This window comes from Pygocentrus nattereri, chromosome 18, assembly GCF_015220715.1.
Source record: "Pygocentrus nattereri isolate fPygNat1 chromosome 18, fPygNat1.pri, whole genome shotgun sequence".
Classification (NCBI taxonomy): domain Eukaryota; kingdom Metazoa; phylum Chordata; class Actinopteri; order Characiformes; family Serrasalmidae; genus Pygocentrus; species Pygocentrus nattereri.
The window spans coordinates 7,927,219-7,943,000 of NC_051228.1; the positions used below are offsets into that span (position 1 = coordinate 7,927,219).

The following is a 15,782-nucleotide window of genomic DNA, read 5'->3' on the forward strand; positions in this document are numbered from 1 at the left end:
CGTTCATGTTCTGTTTCTTTATTTTAATCTGGCTGCACTGAAAGCCACCAACAAAAGCAGTTGATGGTGTTTGAAAACAGACAACAAAAGGCCACGATCAGTGCACTTACAGCCATCTATCAGCAGCACGAGCTCGTTGCATCAGCCTCTAAAAATAGAGTAACCAGAGCCCATCTGTTCCTCTGCTATTTCAGACTATTACATATGATCTGCAGGAGGACGTTCCACTGAGCCGTCTAATTCAGGCGTTTCAAAACAGCAGGCAGCGAAGCAGCACTGGTGGAAAGACCGCTTCGTAATAGAGAGGCATCGAGTGACCTGTCCTCCGGTCACACAGGGGAAGGCCAAAGTCCATAAAATCATATTTTAAAAAGTTCCAAGCACAACGCAGGAGTGCAAAAGACAAACAGATGTCCTGAGCCTCTCGTTTCCAAGTCTGATGTGTAGGCCTCAATGTTGCCAAAGGATGAGGAAATAGCACCACCTTGTGGAATTCCTGGCCATTACACCAAGGAAGAGCCAAACATTTACACTCCATGGTAAAAATGATATTTTCAAGTGAAATGATCTTAAATCTAGTCATTATATCTAATATTTCACATTTTGAGATGGTTGTACACTTAAGTAAAAATGTTTTTAAAATAAGCTAGATAATCTTGTTTATCAAGTAAAATGATCTCACTCTACTGGCAGATAGTTTTGCTGGTTTCAAGCACAAGATAAATGATCTGCCAGTATCGTGTGGTGATTCTTCTTCTTCTTCTTCTGGCTGCTCCCTTTAGGGGTCGCCACAGCGGATCATCTGCCTCCATCTTGCCCTATCCACTGCCTCCTCTACTTTTACACCAACCATCTCCATGTCCACCTTTACTACATCCATAAACCTTCTCTGAGGTCTACCGCTTCTCCTTCTACCCGGCAGCTCCATCTCCAACATTCTATGCCCAATATATCCACTATTCCTCCTCAACACATGTCCAAACCATCTCAACCTGGCCTCTCTGGCTTTATCTCCAAACTGCTCCACCTTTACTGTCCCTCTGATCTGCTCATTTCTAATCTTGTCCATCCTTGTCATTCCCAACGAAAATCTCAGCATCTTCATCTCTGCCACCTCCAGCTCAGCCTCCTGTCTTTTAGACAGAGCCACAGTCTCCAAACCGTACATCATAGCAGGACGCACTACTGTCTTGTAGACCTTCCCTTTCACTCTTGCTGCTATCCTTCTGTCACACAACAGCCCTGACACCCGTCTCTACCCATTCCATCCTGCCTGCACCCTCTTCTTCACCTCTTTTCTACACTTACTCTGGATGGTTGACCCAAGATATTTGAAGTCATCCACCTTTACGACCACTACTCCTTGCATCTTCACCTTTCCACCTGCCTCCCTCTCATTCACACACATGTATTCCGTCTTATCTCTACTGACCTTCATTCCTCTCCTCTCCAGTGCAAACCTCCACCTCTCCAGATTCTCTTCTAGGCTCTCTACTCTCACCACAGATTACAATGTCATCTGCAAACATCATGGTCCATGAAGCCTATCGTGTGATAATTCTACTTCATAAAACGGCTTAAAATGAGTAAAAAATGTCCAGCAATAAGGTAAATATGCTTACAACAATCTCAACAGGAGAAAGATTTATTGAATAGGTTTAAGATCATACTTGACAAGAGATCAGGGTTATCAATTATTCATAATAAATAATAGACTCAGTCTTTTAGTCTGATGTTTAAGAAAACAACAGAATATTCCAATCTTTGGATCTTTTAATCATGGAAAGGGTTCTTTGCATGGTGAAAAGGCTTTTCAGACTGATGGCAGATGGTTCTATACAGACAGGGTTCCATGTAGCACCAAAAAAGGGCTCTTCTACTGTAACAAGACAGACCATAACCATAGAAGAGTGCTTGTTGATGCTATATTGGAAAGCTTTTCTATATGGTTCTGTATAGAACCTTTTTGAACGCATTCTCCAGCGATCTGAACCATCTTTACATGCTGCTAAGAACCCCTTTTGGCACCATTTAGAACACTTTTCAAAAAGGGTCTATAAAGAACCATATAAACCACATTCTCCAGCAATCTGAAGAACCTTTTCATAATGCGAAGAACCCATTAATCATGGAAAGCATTCTTTGAATCTTCAAGGTTCTATATAGAACCATTTTAAGTGTGTACAAGAATTTGATTGAATATTTGGCAGTGTTGCACTAAATCTAGTTAAAAGGGATTCATTTTGCTCTCTTTACAGTGAAACAGGCCGGCGGTCAGTGGATATTAGGTACTGATGATATATGATCAGAAAATACACCGGTTTTGTATTGAGACCTAATCTATCACCATAACGACATACTCACCGGCCACTTTACTATTTTGGGGGCAGACGTTGGGTGGAGGTTAGGGAGCTGGCCCTGTGACCGGAAGGTTGCCGCTTTGATCCCCAGCATCGACAGTCCATGACTTGAGGTGTCCTTGAGCAAAACACCTAACCCCCAATTGCTCCCTGGGTGCCGTGGATAGGGCTGCCCACCGCTCCGGGCAAGTGTGCTCACTGCCCCCTAGCGTGTGTGTATTCACTAGTGTGTATGTGGTGTTTCACTTCATGGATGGGTTGAATGCGGAGGTGGAATTTCCCCGGTTGTGGGATTAGAAAAGTATCACTTAAATCAACTTAACTTTAGTAAAAGTTTGGACCCCCTTTTGCCTTCAGAACTGCCTTAATTCTTTGTGGCAGACTTTCAACAAGGTGTTGGAAACGTTCCTCAGAGATTTTGGTTGGTTATTTGAGTTCCTGTTGCCTTTCTATCATCTGGAACCTGCCCATTCTCCTCTGACCTCTCACATCAACAAGGCATTTTCATCCACACAACTGCCGGATGTTTCCTCTTTTTCGGACCGTTCTCTGTAAACCCTGGAGATGGTTGTGTGTGAAAATCCCAGTAGATCAGCAGTTTCTGAAATACTCAGACCAGCCCGTCTGGCACCAACAACCACGCCACGTTCAAAGTCCCTTAAATCCCCTTTCTTCCCCGTTCTGATGCTCGGTCTGCACTTCAGCAAGTTGTCTTGACCACCTCTACATGCCTAAATGCACTGAGTTGCGGCCGTGTGATTGGATGATTAGCTATTTGTGTTAACAAGCAACTGAAACCTAGTAAAGTGGCCAGTGAGTGTATATTGTCACTTTGCCCAGCCCTACTGAGCCTGTAATGCCATAGAACAGGGCCTTTGTACACTAATCAGTGTGTGCTGTGCTGGTACGAGTGGATCAGACACAGCAGTGTGGCTGGAGTTTTTAAACACCTCAGTGTCACTGCTGGACTGAGAATAGTCCACCAACCAAAAATATCCAGCCAACAGCGTCCTGTGACCACCGATGAAGGACTAGAGGATGACCAACTGTCTCTGACTTTACATCTACAAGGTGGACTGACAAGGTAGGAGAGTCTAATAGAGTGGACAGTGTTTAAAAACTCCAGCAGCACTGCTGTGTCTGATCCACTCATACCAACACAGCACATGAACAGGTTACTCATCTGAAATGGAAATAGGAAAACAATTCAGTACTATAAAGCTCCTGCAACACTGAAGTCAAGAGAACATGATTTATTCTCATAAGAAACCCCTTTAATTCAGAAGCCTGAGCAAAGGAAAGAGAAAGCATAGGTGCACTCAACACACGAGACGCTCAACTTTCAAAGAAATTTAACAGTTTAATGGGGACAGAAATCTGTGAAAACACTGCATTTCGTTTGAATTCATTACATTGTTATGGAAGCTGAAAAGGACATTTTCATGCTCGTCTGAAACAAAACAACATTTACTCATAACGTGACGCATTCGTGACGTCAAGGAGGATTCACAAGTTCAGTTACGGCACACGCTCAATTTTTTTATTCATTTATTCACCTATAAAACAATCAAAAAGGTGATTCGCAACAGCCTCGAAAATTCAAATGGTGCCACATGTAGTTTGTGCAAACCGATGGGCACAAACCGCAACACACGACATGAAGAGATGACAAAGCCGGAGTGCAGAGACAGACTTGGCAGTTGTTATGACATGGCACTGTGTTATTTACACAATACTACACCGCCACCCAATCAGGTGTATAGTGGCACAGTGAGAATCCTCCGCTTCGGTCTCTCTCTCTCTCACACACAAGCACACACACACACTTCCCTTATAACCCAGAAAGACCTCAGTGGGTGGCATGAGGATACACTTACACAGTGAAGTTTCAGGTGTAACGGCATTTGTGAGCCGGAGGCCGAGCCAGCAAACAGTGAGACAAAAGTGGAGCCAAACACAGATCCAGCATTTCCCCATTACAGACAATCACCAACAATCATCCGAGAAAGCAGCACTTTAGGGATTCGTTAGTTGTTCAGTATGACCCCCCACAGCCCCTCACTGTTCAGACTCATCAGTCCATTTTCCACAATCACCAAATCTGTCCACATGTCAATCTCGGATGTTGCTAAAAACATGTAGTGTACCTTTGGCAAACATGAAGAATAGGGCTCAACCGATACATTGTTCGGCTGCTAAAATCAGCCGATATTAAGATCTGTGGAAATCCCACCATTAAAGCAAAGATAATTTAGCCTAAAATGTTAGACAGGAATCACATTTTGCCATTTAACATTGTTCATGTGATTAACTGATTTAAAGACTTTCTAAATAGCTTGTTTTCCATTTACATGATTTGACTAAAAATATTAATTTTCTTTCTTTTTATTTTTTTGACTACATAAATTTACATCGGCTGATGTAGAATTTCAGCTCCTAAAAAAAAAAAAAAAAAATCAGTATCAGTGATTCAATTTTCATCAGCCAGGTCCTGGTTAAGATGTACTCCTCCAGCCTTTAGCAAGTTCCTTTCCCTCGTTTCCCCATCATGCCATCTTCCCCAAACTAACAGAACTCACAGGGCATCGTTCTCTTTCCATGCACAAAAACAAGGGCTGAAATCTAAACACTGCTGCTGCTATTACAGTGTAAACTCCACTAACAGCAACTAGCTCAACCAAGTCAGCCCTGGCAACCAGCCATAGGGCTGCAACATAATAAATGTATTTTTAAAAATAATAATTAAAAAAAAAAAATCAATAATCATAAGCGTTTAACAACAGCTAAATAGAACTCACTTCTTTAGAACTAAACCTAAAACTGGCATCTCGCATCTCCCAATTGTGTTCGATAACAGTTAGAAATTCTACTTTTCTGCATTTGAAATAAATAAAGGACGACTGACATCAGCTTATTTAACATACAATTTAATTATTAATTAATCTGAGATGGAGACAGGAAATAAAAATCAGCGCTAAAAGGTCTCTGAATGGATTTTCGCCTATAAGCCCTACGTCACTAGGCGCTGCCTGTTAATCACAATTATAAGTTACACTGACTATGATAGTGACCCACTGGAAAGACGGTGACATCTAAAACGGTTGTTACCTGGCTGTTCAAAGCTTAAGTAAGAAAGAAAGAAAAAAATTATTCCCACAGATATTAACAGTATTAAAAAAAGAAAGACTGTTCACCAAAGACAAGAAAAAAAACATGGCACTGATTATTTCCAAAGCAAGCAATCATACAATATTTTTTAAAAATCCCAAGATATTAAAATAATCTAAATAATAATAAAACTGTTTGTTCAGGCACCTGTATATCAGTTCAACAGGTTTCCACCACATAGGGGACCTTGCATATCTTAAGGAGAGTCAGCACATGAGCAGGCTTCCAGGCAAACCTGCACAAAACGTCTGAATGCAATTGCACGTCTTCAGGGGAAGCATTTACACACACGAGGTTACCATCCAGCATACGAACAATCTCCAATTCACAGCCTCATTCACCTCCACACACTTGGTTTCAACAGCTACAGATAAAATAACCAACCACTAACACAACAAACCTAAATAGATCTACTATAGTTTCTGCATCTTTGTATAAAATATTGCCAAAAATGAAATAAGTGCTCTCAAAATATACTTAAGGGAACTCTTGATAATGAGCATCTCCCCACCAATCTAGGCCGTTTTTTTTTCTTTTTTTGTAAATTAAGTTTACACAGTGTGAAAAAGTGAGTTAATCATGGCAAAATGTTTGAACAAATAAAAACATTACAACGAAATGATTTGTTTTTCAACACTATTACAGATACTTATATTAGTGGGCAGTTGGCGTAATTTAAGGATAACTCCCTTGGGCACTTGTTTGGTGGAAGTTTTTGCTACTATCAGGCCTACCGTAAAAAGACTGGCTCACTCATGTGTTGATACTTTAAAAGCTTTCATTTGTAAATACGTTTCATTCCCAGAGAAGCAACAAGAGGCAGATAGAGTTATTACTATAGATATGGGTGTAACGATACACATCGTTTGGTAAAAACATCTAACATTTTAATGTCTGAAAATGTCTTCTTTCTGCAGAGCTTTAAACACAGGGCGATTCAAAAAGTTGCATCCGATTTCAAAGCGCCATATTTTTAGGACCGTGAGGCGCCGAGGAACCAATCACAATCCAAATGAAAGACGGGGGTCACAGATTTTCTGACTATCAGAGAATGGTCTGAGAATGGCTCCCTTCAGTCTGCAAGGAGATGCGAGCCCTGAGCAGAAAGCGTTCTGCGTTCTTCACTTCAATAAGAGTGAATCCTTCACGACTGTGCAACGTGGTTTTCGTTCGTCGTTGGTTACACAACACTGGATGATCTCCGAAATCGCGATTAAAGAGCTGTGAATTCAGTGACGGGCTACATGCTCAATCGAGTATGGGATGAATTTGACTGTGGCGTTGATGTCTGTACAGCTGGAGGAGGTTCATATTGAGCACTTGTAAAATTACAGAAACGTTATGCTCATTTACAGTTTACTACAATGTTCTGTACTGATGTACAAGTGAAATAAATCATTTTGAAATCGGATTAATCTTTTTGAATCACACTGCATATGCTCCAGATTGCTTCAATACAAGACAAAATGTCCCAAAAAATAAATCACAAAAAAGTTGTCATTTGATCATAGTTGAGTACTTACTACTACAGGATTTGCCCAGTTCGCAATAGTTTAAATTGAACTGTTTCATGCAGTTTTCCATTTTTTACTGTATTAGAATCACTACACCCTTAACTACAGTTCACGAAAGCTACCACAATAATATCAATAAGACCACCTGACAAACAATCAATCAATTGCTCCTCAGAAACAAATGCACTCTTAGCCATTAAGAACAGTATTGAGGGTAAAACAAGTCCAAGGAAACAGACTTACCAAATAACATGCACCCAAATCCATTGCTAGCATGAAGGAGGCCAGACAAAGCAGTTTTATAAATATCTTCCAAAGCATCCAACTCCCGACATGAAGGTGCTGACTGTAGCTTCTGTGTTAACTTTGTCATGGCTTTTCAGTGTGCAAGTAAAAGCTGTGCCTGGTGCCCAGCGCAAGCAATACACATGCTGAAAAAGGAGCCTCGACAGTGAAAGATTCCCACTATTGCATATAAAGGGGTATAAAGAGAAGCCCAAGGGGGAAAAAATACTCCAATATCCAATATTGGAGACTATCGTTTTGTCGTTTTGCAACAGCAATGGTGAAAAATCTGATTATTTTTCTACAGAAAGAAAGAAGACAACTGGAAAGTAACATGAAACACAAAATCAGCCAGGATCATTTTGCACCATATGAAGGACTGGAAAAAAAAACCCCAAAAAACTTTGCTTTGTAATGGCTTCCCCAATTCTACCTGAGTAAAGAGTTATTCTATTTTTTTTCTTAGAAACACAACAGCCCAAAGCCATTCTAAGCAGGAGTTAGTAACTCGTGTTAAGTGTTTCAGATAGGTGTAGTCATTTGTTTTTAAAATAATATGTTTACATAAAGTGCTATTACTCAACATGATGAACGAAACACCTCTGCTTGGTTAAAAACGTCAAAATTACCAACACCGCTCTGCGAGAATGGTCAATTATTCAAACAAAGCCGCAGAGATGTTTAAACGGACTAAATCAGCATCTACACTGAGGCCCAATCTTTGGTCTGTCTGGCCAGGATGATCAGAAAAACTTATTTTGATAGTATACCATGAAAACTCTAGACACAGTGTACCATAGAGTTCTAAAGAAAGGCCTTGCTCATGAAATGTCACAGTAGATGGTGAGGCTTTAACAAAACCAGCTGGTTCCTGACAGAGACTGCCTGGTATTGCCGTTCTTCAACCTCGAACAGTTTCAGTCGACACTCAGCTGCATAACGATAGCTCTCACGACGAAAATGTGCAAAGAAATACTACGGTTAAAATTACAGTCGTTAGACCTAAATTTTATCAGAAAGAGTAAGCAAAGCACTTCCAACCACAGCTGGCTTTTGAGGATGTTGACATTTTCTTACAGTCACAACTGGTAAAATTCAACTTGGGTCAGTGTGATATGAGGTACGATGCTCAAATCCTGTGGAAAAACTATGCGTACTCTTTCTTTACAGCCTGGTTCCCAGTAGGTCATTCCTTTTCTGTTTTCTCAGCAAATCAACAACCTGCTGTTTACTTCAAGTAAAATGTTGACAAGACTGCTGAAGGATGTAAGAAACTCAAATACCTTATTTTCTACAAAACCTTTCAGCTGGCTGGGAGTTAATAATACTGTGAACTGTTACTTCTGCGTAAAGGGTTTCTGCAGAAATAAAAACAGGAAAATTAGAAAGAAAACAAAGATGTGATACAGATTTGAGAAGCCAGTCTTAAAATGTTTGTCATGAAACTTGCAGGGCAAATGAAGCAACTGTGGTTCTGACTAGTCAACCCAGAGTTGCATTAGGCTTTCAGTCCTGGGCTGGATAAAAAAAAAAAAAAAAAAAAGTAAAAAAAAAAGAAAAAAAAAAAAGAAGAAAATAAAAAAACGTCAGGCAATGCTTCTGTAGGGCCCTTTCAGAGCAGACTAAACGTTAAGACTGCTCCTTTTCTCCAACAACCTGACAGGGCTGGCCTCACGCCGTCCCTTATTCCTGGGCATTATGATTACATTTCAAAGGCATTTTTTTTTTGAAGGTCAGAATTTCATTTTGTTCACGATGTATTCAAACGCTCTCACTGTACATATGAACTGCTTAGAAATATTAAATGAGCAGTCATACATGAACTGATCTGAATGCAGGAAGAAATCAAATGACGAGGCATCCACTGTGGATCTCGAACGTTCCTCAAAAGGGCCACATGGAGCAGAAAGGCTCAGGAGGTACACTGCGCACCTCCAGTTTTCCTCATTCTTGCCACCAACCCAAGCACAAAGCCAAAAGGCCAGTGTCTGTCACACAAGCAGTGCTCAGAACTTCCCTCAGATGCTATAGTGTATCAGTTTGTGCGCAGTCCAATGCCTCTGAACAGCTCATAGCAATCTCATCTGCAGATGATCCCTGCAGAAATCTCAGGATGTAAGAGTACAATAGTTATCCCTTCTGATGTGAAAGCCATACTCCTTATTTCAATTTCCTCTGGTTAGAAAGAAAGGAAAAAAAAAAAAAAAAAAAAAAAAAAAAAACATGGTCCGATTTGATTCTAAGAAGAGAGCATTCAGGTCTGATCCAACTATAGCACCCAAGGTAAAGTACTGGCACTCAGCACCTCAATGATCAGGTCCATCCAGGGTCTCCTCATAGTACACCACCCTTTTTGGATCTAGAGGGGAAACAGAAAATAGCATATATGGCTGTCACTACTGATTATATAAGTCACCGAGTAATACAGATTTTGATGATTAATTCTGTAATTTGCATTTTTGAACATGGACAGAACAATAACCCACTGATTATGTGCAGCTGGCTTTATAGAATATATCTATAATTAAAACTAGAAATGCATGATAACACCGGAATCATTGTGGTCAATAATTAATGAATAATTTTACTGCATTTTTGTAACCCCATAGAAACAGAGTGGCTGGTTAGTGTAGTGGGTAACATCTCTGCCTTCTACGCTGTAGACTGGGGTTCAATCCCCACCTTGACAAAGACCCTACACTATACCAATAAGAGTCCTTGGGCAAGACTCCTAACACTACCTCCGCCTACCTGTGTAAAAATAATCAAATTGTAAGTCGCTCTGGATAAGAGCGTCAGCCAAATGCCGTAAATGTAAATAAAGGTTACATTTCTCCATAATGCTCAAACGGGTAAATGTAGTCTCAGTTTTTACCTATTGGTGTAGGCACTGGCAGATATGTACCTCAGATATCGGTCCAGAACTCCCCACACTATACGTTACACTGGAGGTGTCAAACTTAACTACTAAAGGGGCCATATTAAAAAAAAATAATTCAACAAATCTTTTATTTTATCTTTATCTTAGCCATTGTTTATTCAAAATATGCAAAATAACAGTAAACTATAAGCACTTGTAATACACCTTGAAATATTACATGAATACCTGAAATATTCTAAATTTAAATGTCCCCAGGAGCTCAGTCTTTTAAACCTAACCATTCTGAGCTGCTGAGCTAAAGTTTAAGTGTTTATAATGCTTGAACTGCAGCTGAAACTCTGGTGTGGAATTGCATAGAATTGTGTAGAACTGAGATGTAACCTCTGTCCCATAGACTGTTGGGGTAGGAGAGTTGGGGTGCACATTACGTTGCAGTGCATGCTGGGGATTGTAGTGCAGTACATTATGAAATGGGCTAATATTAATAGAAAATTAAAATACTGGGCTGTAGAAAATAAAACCACCCACCTTGCTTTCGAAGACTGACAAGATATTCAAATTCTGCAAGACAAAACAAATAGTACATAATACATGGAAGCAATGTTTAAATCATTTTTACATTTATATGTTTATATAATAACCTGTGTGCTTATTGAAATCATCATGCCTAATAAAAATAAAATGAATTTTAAACTTAGATAGTCCATTAATTCCTAATAAACATTCACTTTTGGGCTGGGACAAATGTTCACAAGAAATTATTACCTTTAGTGTGGTACAATACAGCAGTTCGCAGATCAAACAGTCCCCAGCTATTTGCCCTGTCATGGTCTTTTATGTAGTTCTGTGCCTTGGATGGACCCACCAAACTGTTAACTTGGGACACTGCAGGTTCTGTATCCAAATCCTTACAAGAAACCTCTGCACTTCTGTTCTCTAGCATCTGCTCCTCCTGACTCTCTGGCTGAACCTGTGGAGGGTCCTCACTGGCAGCGCAAGAAGTAGAGCAGGCTTTCAAAGCAGCATCTGTGCCGCTAGTCCTTTTCTCCACCTCCTTAGGTGCTGAGAGAGAAACCCCAGAGGTTGGATCCAGGCCTGGCTGGTTGAAAAACTGAAGGCTCTCCCCCTGAAACGTGATGTCTGCCACCTCGAGTCCGCTCACAGTCAGTTGAGAAGCGCCTGTTCCCTCTGGACCTGCATTTGGCTCATTGATAAAGGACAGACCCCACTGGTTCTGGAAGATGTCCCCGAGGGCTTTTTGATTTGTCTGAGCAGTAGGGTCGTCCGTGTGGCGGGCACTAGGGAGCACAGTTTGCATATTTAAAGGTTTATGTGGGTAAACAAAAAGACTAGATTTTCTTGGCTCTGGAGCTGAGGGACAAGCTGAGGAGCTACAACTGGTGTCCAGAGTGGACGCTACATTCTCTTCCCCTGGATTAGAGGAGGCAGAAGGTGCGGTACTAGCAGCAGAGTTGAACAACGTTCCCACAGAGGGGCACCCATTAGCCTCTCCTGAAACAGGGCCGTTGGTAAAACTGGCAGATGTTTTTACAGCAGACATGGGCACCTGGGAGAGCTTTAAAGACGCCTGAGCCAGAGCCACCTCTGCACTAGCTTGTGTTGCTTTGTTGAGGTTTTCCTTAACTTTGCTTGCATAACTGATCTTGGGCACTATTTTAGCACTACTATTGTCTACTGGAAACACTGGGGGAGGCTTGAACAAAGTCCATGAATCCTCTTTAGAGGTCACTGAGGAGGTGAGCTTGGTTTTACTGACCTTGTCATCAGTCTTTTTACTAATGGGGCCTGAGGCCCTACTGTCAGAGTTTTTGCACTGCACCTCGCCCACAGGGGTCATCTCCTGAACGCCGGTTCGACGAACACCTGTGTGCACCTCTGTTTTAAGGCAAGTCCTTGTGCAATTAGGCCTAGAGTTCACCACTTTCCCAGCAGCCTCTTGGCCTGAGGTCTCCAGGTCCTGCTTGGAATAAGACATAATCCCCTGCTGCACAGCCTTCTCCTTGTCCCGATTCACATTCTCTGTGCCTTTCATGCTGCTGCGTCTAGCCCTCCGCTTTTTAGGGGTAGTGTATCCACGCTCTGATCCGCTACCGTCATTATCTGCAGCTGCTTTGGTGGAGTAACCATTTGTAATATAACCAGAACTGAGGGTCACTTCTCCATTGAGAGACAGCACTGGATCTTTCTCATCCAAATGTTTGACCTCACACTGCTGTAAACCAGAGGTCTTATTTCCCTCCATACTGTCAGTATGATCAGGAGTGTCTTGGCTGCCTACTGTTGCTGCAACCCCTGCAGTCAGTCCTTGCTTCAGACATTCAATAAATTCCTGTCTTCACTTTTTTCAAGGGGATCTGGAATGCTTGTTGAGTCATCCTCAGTATCGTCTCCTCGACCAGGTTGAAGCTATTCAGTTTACCATTGCCTGAGACACAGAAGGACAAGCAGGTCAGTAGAAATAATGAACATGTAAAAGTGTTTCTTCTGAGGAAAAAAAACAAAACAAAACACACATGTGGAGGAAAAATGAAGTGAAATGATCCAAGGCCACCATGACCGAGCAAAATGTGATGCTATCCACCAAGACTGAATGAGTCATGTGGCAGAGAGCCAGAGCCAAAGCAGGACTATATATAATCTTCCTGGAAAATCTTTAATGCTTCTTGGTGCAGTCAGGTAGCAAAACCTATTGTAAACAATAAAGTACTATCGGAAAAAGAGAATGTTCTGCACTAGGAAACTGTAACAAAAGCTGTTTGCCTTACAAGACTTTAAAACTTAGCTGAGGTGAAAGTAAACACTGTTTTGCAGCTAGCAAGACATGTTTGCTCCCATTATTTATTTATTTTTTTAAATCAGAAGTTAAAAGACTGCAGTTTCTTCAGATAAGGTAGTGAACACGAGTCAGTAAAAGAGGTGGCAGTATTTTTACGTTAGCTCGACAATTAGGTCATCAGAAACGCTGAGCCCGTCGTTTAGCCAGGTGGAGCAGGCCCAGCATTGTGGCTAACTCAGCTGTATCTGCACAAAAACACGGGGGGTTCCGACTGGACAGCTGAATGCTGATAAAATAAGTCCTCCGTTGAGGTATTTTTAAAAAAAGCTAATATTTCGTTAGTTTGCAGCAAACTACTGAGTCTAGAAGTGACTGTACAGTTGGTTAGTTGTTGCAGTGACAGTCCTCAGAGCAGCTAAGCACAGCGAGGTTTTGCTTACGTTAGCTTACGTCCCCCCTTTGAATACAAAATGACTTGGCATTTTATAACGCCTAAAACGTTAGTTACACGCAAGCTCAGACGCGAATTAAACTCTGAACAGAGGTCGTGGAGTGTAACTACTCAATACTGAACTACGACGGTGAGGTTTATGAGCGAAACTTGCACGGCTGCAGCTGGGACTTTTGGCTTTAACATGGCGGGCAGGAAACGAGCGACTCGTGAGCGAATCTGATCTTTTGAACCGATTCTGTTCACTAAATCGGTCGAACCGACTCTTAAGTCTCATATGAACACAGTACAGGCTGAAAACGTATAACTCAAGCCTTAACTCTGATAGACGTTTTCGTCATTTAACCTCATGGAAACCAGTACATTAATCACCAAATTGTAACAGTGCAGTTTAAAAGTTAAAATGCAAACTAAGACGGTAAAAGGGGAACTCCACCGATTTTATAAACACTTCTGCATACTTAAATGGGTCAACAAAATCACTCAAAGTGGCTTGGGGTAAAATGTGCCATTCCAGAGAAACTTAAGAGTCAGAATTGTTCACAGTGGTGGTGAGAGCAGCTCCATCTGAGGAGCTTGACGCCTCTAAAAGACCCTTAACACGAAGCTATTACACAAAATGGTAATGAATACTCAGCCTGATGTCGGAGACATTGTTTGATGGTAGTTTTGCGATATATCCGTATTTTAATCAATTCATGGTGGAAAAATACAAGGGTGTTTATAAGGCTAAATAGTCTCCAAAGACGGTGGAAGTCCTCTTTAAAATGTAACCTAAGCGCTACACTTTGGCCTAAAGTCGCTCAGCAAGTCAGAAATGTTCACTGTTCTGGTGATAGGAACCAGACGTCCAACGCGTTTTACTGCTCTAAAAAATGTAACCTACCGCATTCATCTTCCACTCTCATGTGTACTACGGTGGATTAGGTGCTTGATAGCAGTCTAGCAGGCTTTCTATTTTTATAAGGGATTTTCACCAACTGTAGGGTCCTCTTTTTACCCATTTTCTGTGTTCGCAAATTGTGATTGTGCCCTCTCCCCAAAAAACGACTCGATTCACTGAATTGCAAACCTCGAAAGAATCGGTGCCTTGAACTGAGTCGAACTCCCCCACTAGAAGATTCCAGTGCAGCCGGTGACGCGGGTGCCGTTGCTAAACAACCAGCTAACGAAAAGCTAACGGCTAACACATCAACCAGCCAAATAACCCCTTTAAGCACTAAATGAATTTCACAGCAAACACTTCAGGACACGTTTGTGAAGTGTGTTTCACATGTACAGCCCAGCATGAAAGATGTACAGGACACTTCTGTCAGTTTTAGACAGTTAGCTAGTTTAGCTATTCCAGGTTGGCTAAAGCTAACTTGTCAAAATTGTGTGCTAAGGCTAGCGAAGCAAATCTGTAACATCGCTGTAACTCCGGGTAAACAGTTTTCATTTTGCCGCACATAACGACTAATACTTAACCGCAATGACAGGAAGATTAAGGCGCGATACTTGGAAGTTGCACCGGATAAACTGTTGTCTATGTGAAGTCATCAACTTTTTTCCTCCATAAAGCTAACCAGCTAACCGGCTCTTGCAGACTGTTCTGAGTAAAACGCTGAGCGAGCGAACCTGTTTTTTCTCCTTCTGCGTTTCCTGGAGCTTGAACTCACAGTCGCATTGAACATTGTTGTTCAGTTGTCTCTTGTAGGACTCGCTCGGTCTTTTCTCCCTCTGTGGTCCATGGCGCTAAGGGTGTTTCTTCGTGTGCCCGATGATCTTCGGGCTGCTGCTCCTCCATTGAGCTGCCACTGTGTGTGTGTGTGTGTGTGTGTGTGAGAGAGAGAGAGAGTTTGGAGATAAAGCGGTGTGTGTGCCCCGTGTGGCAGAGCTTAGTTTAGAAATCTCAGCCTAGAAATATTCAAGCAAATGACAAGACACAGCTATCCATAGCAGTCAGATTCGCAGTTACACGGATGCTGTATCAGGTGTGTTCACACTGTCCAAAAGAGAGACAGATCAGAACACAATAACACCTTCATAATACCTGAGGGCCAAAGTATTATTCACAGATTACATTAATCAAAATATAAACAATAAAACCTTGTTAGAGCAATCAATCAACTTTTACTAGACTTTTACTGCATAGACTTCGATTTACTAACATTTTATTAACACTGGAGTCAATTAGGCCTGTTCAGACTGACCCCCCAAATCTGATCCAGATCCAGATTGTATCCAGATTATTATTGCATTTCAGATCCAAACCAGATTTGAAAGATGTTCGAAATTGGATTCGAGTCGTATTTTTACCGCCTGGACGCTGAAATCCGATTTCTTT

At 41.4% G+C, this 15,782-nt stretch overlaps 1 protein-coding gene across 1 annotated transcript; it reads right to left on the reverse strand.

The window, feature by feature from the left end:
- Nucleotides 1-8,893: 8,893 nt before the first annotated feature.
- LOC108435816 (nuclear fragile X mental retardation-interacting protein 2-like) lies at nt 8,894-15,259 on the reverse strand. The gene is given in 5 exon segments (XM_017711905.2): nt 8,894-9,686; nt 10,737-10,769; nt 10,974-12,490; nt 12,492-12,654; nt 15,074-15,259. Coding segments are annotated over 4 exon segments (1,659 nt in total). The 5' UTR covers nt 12,548-12,654; nt 15,074-15,259; the 3' UTR covers nt 8,894-9,633.
- Nucleotides 15,260-15,782: the final 523 nt, after the last annotated feature.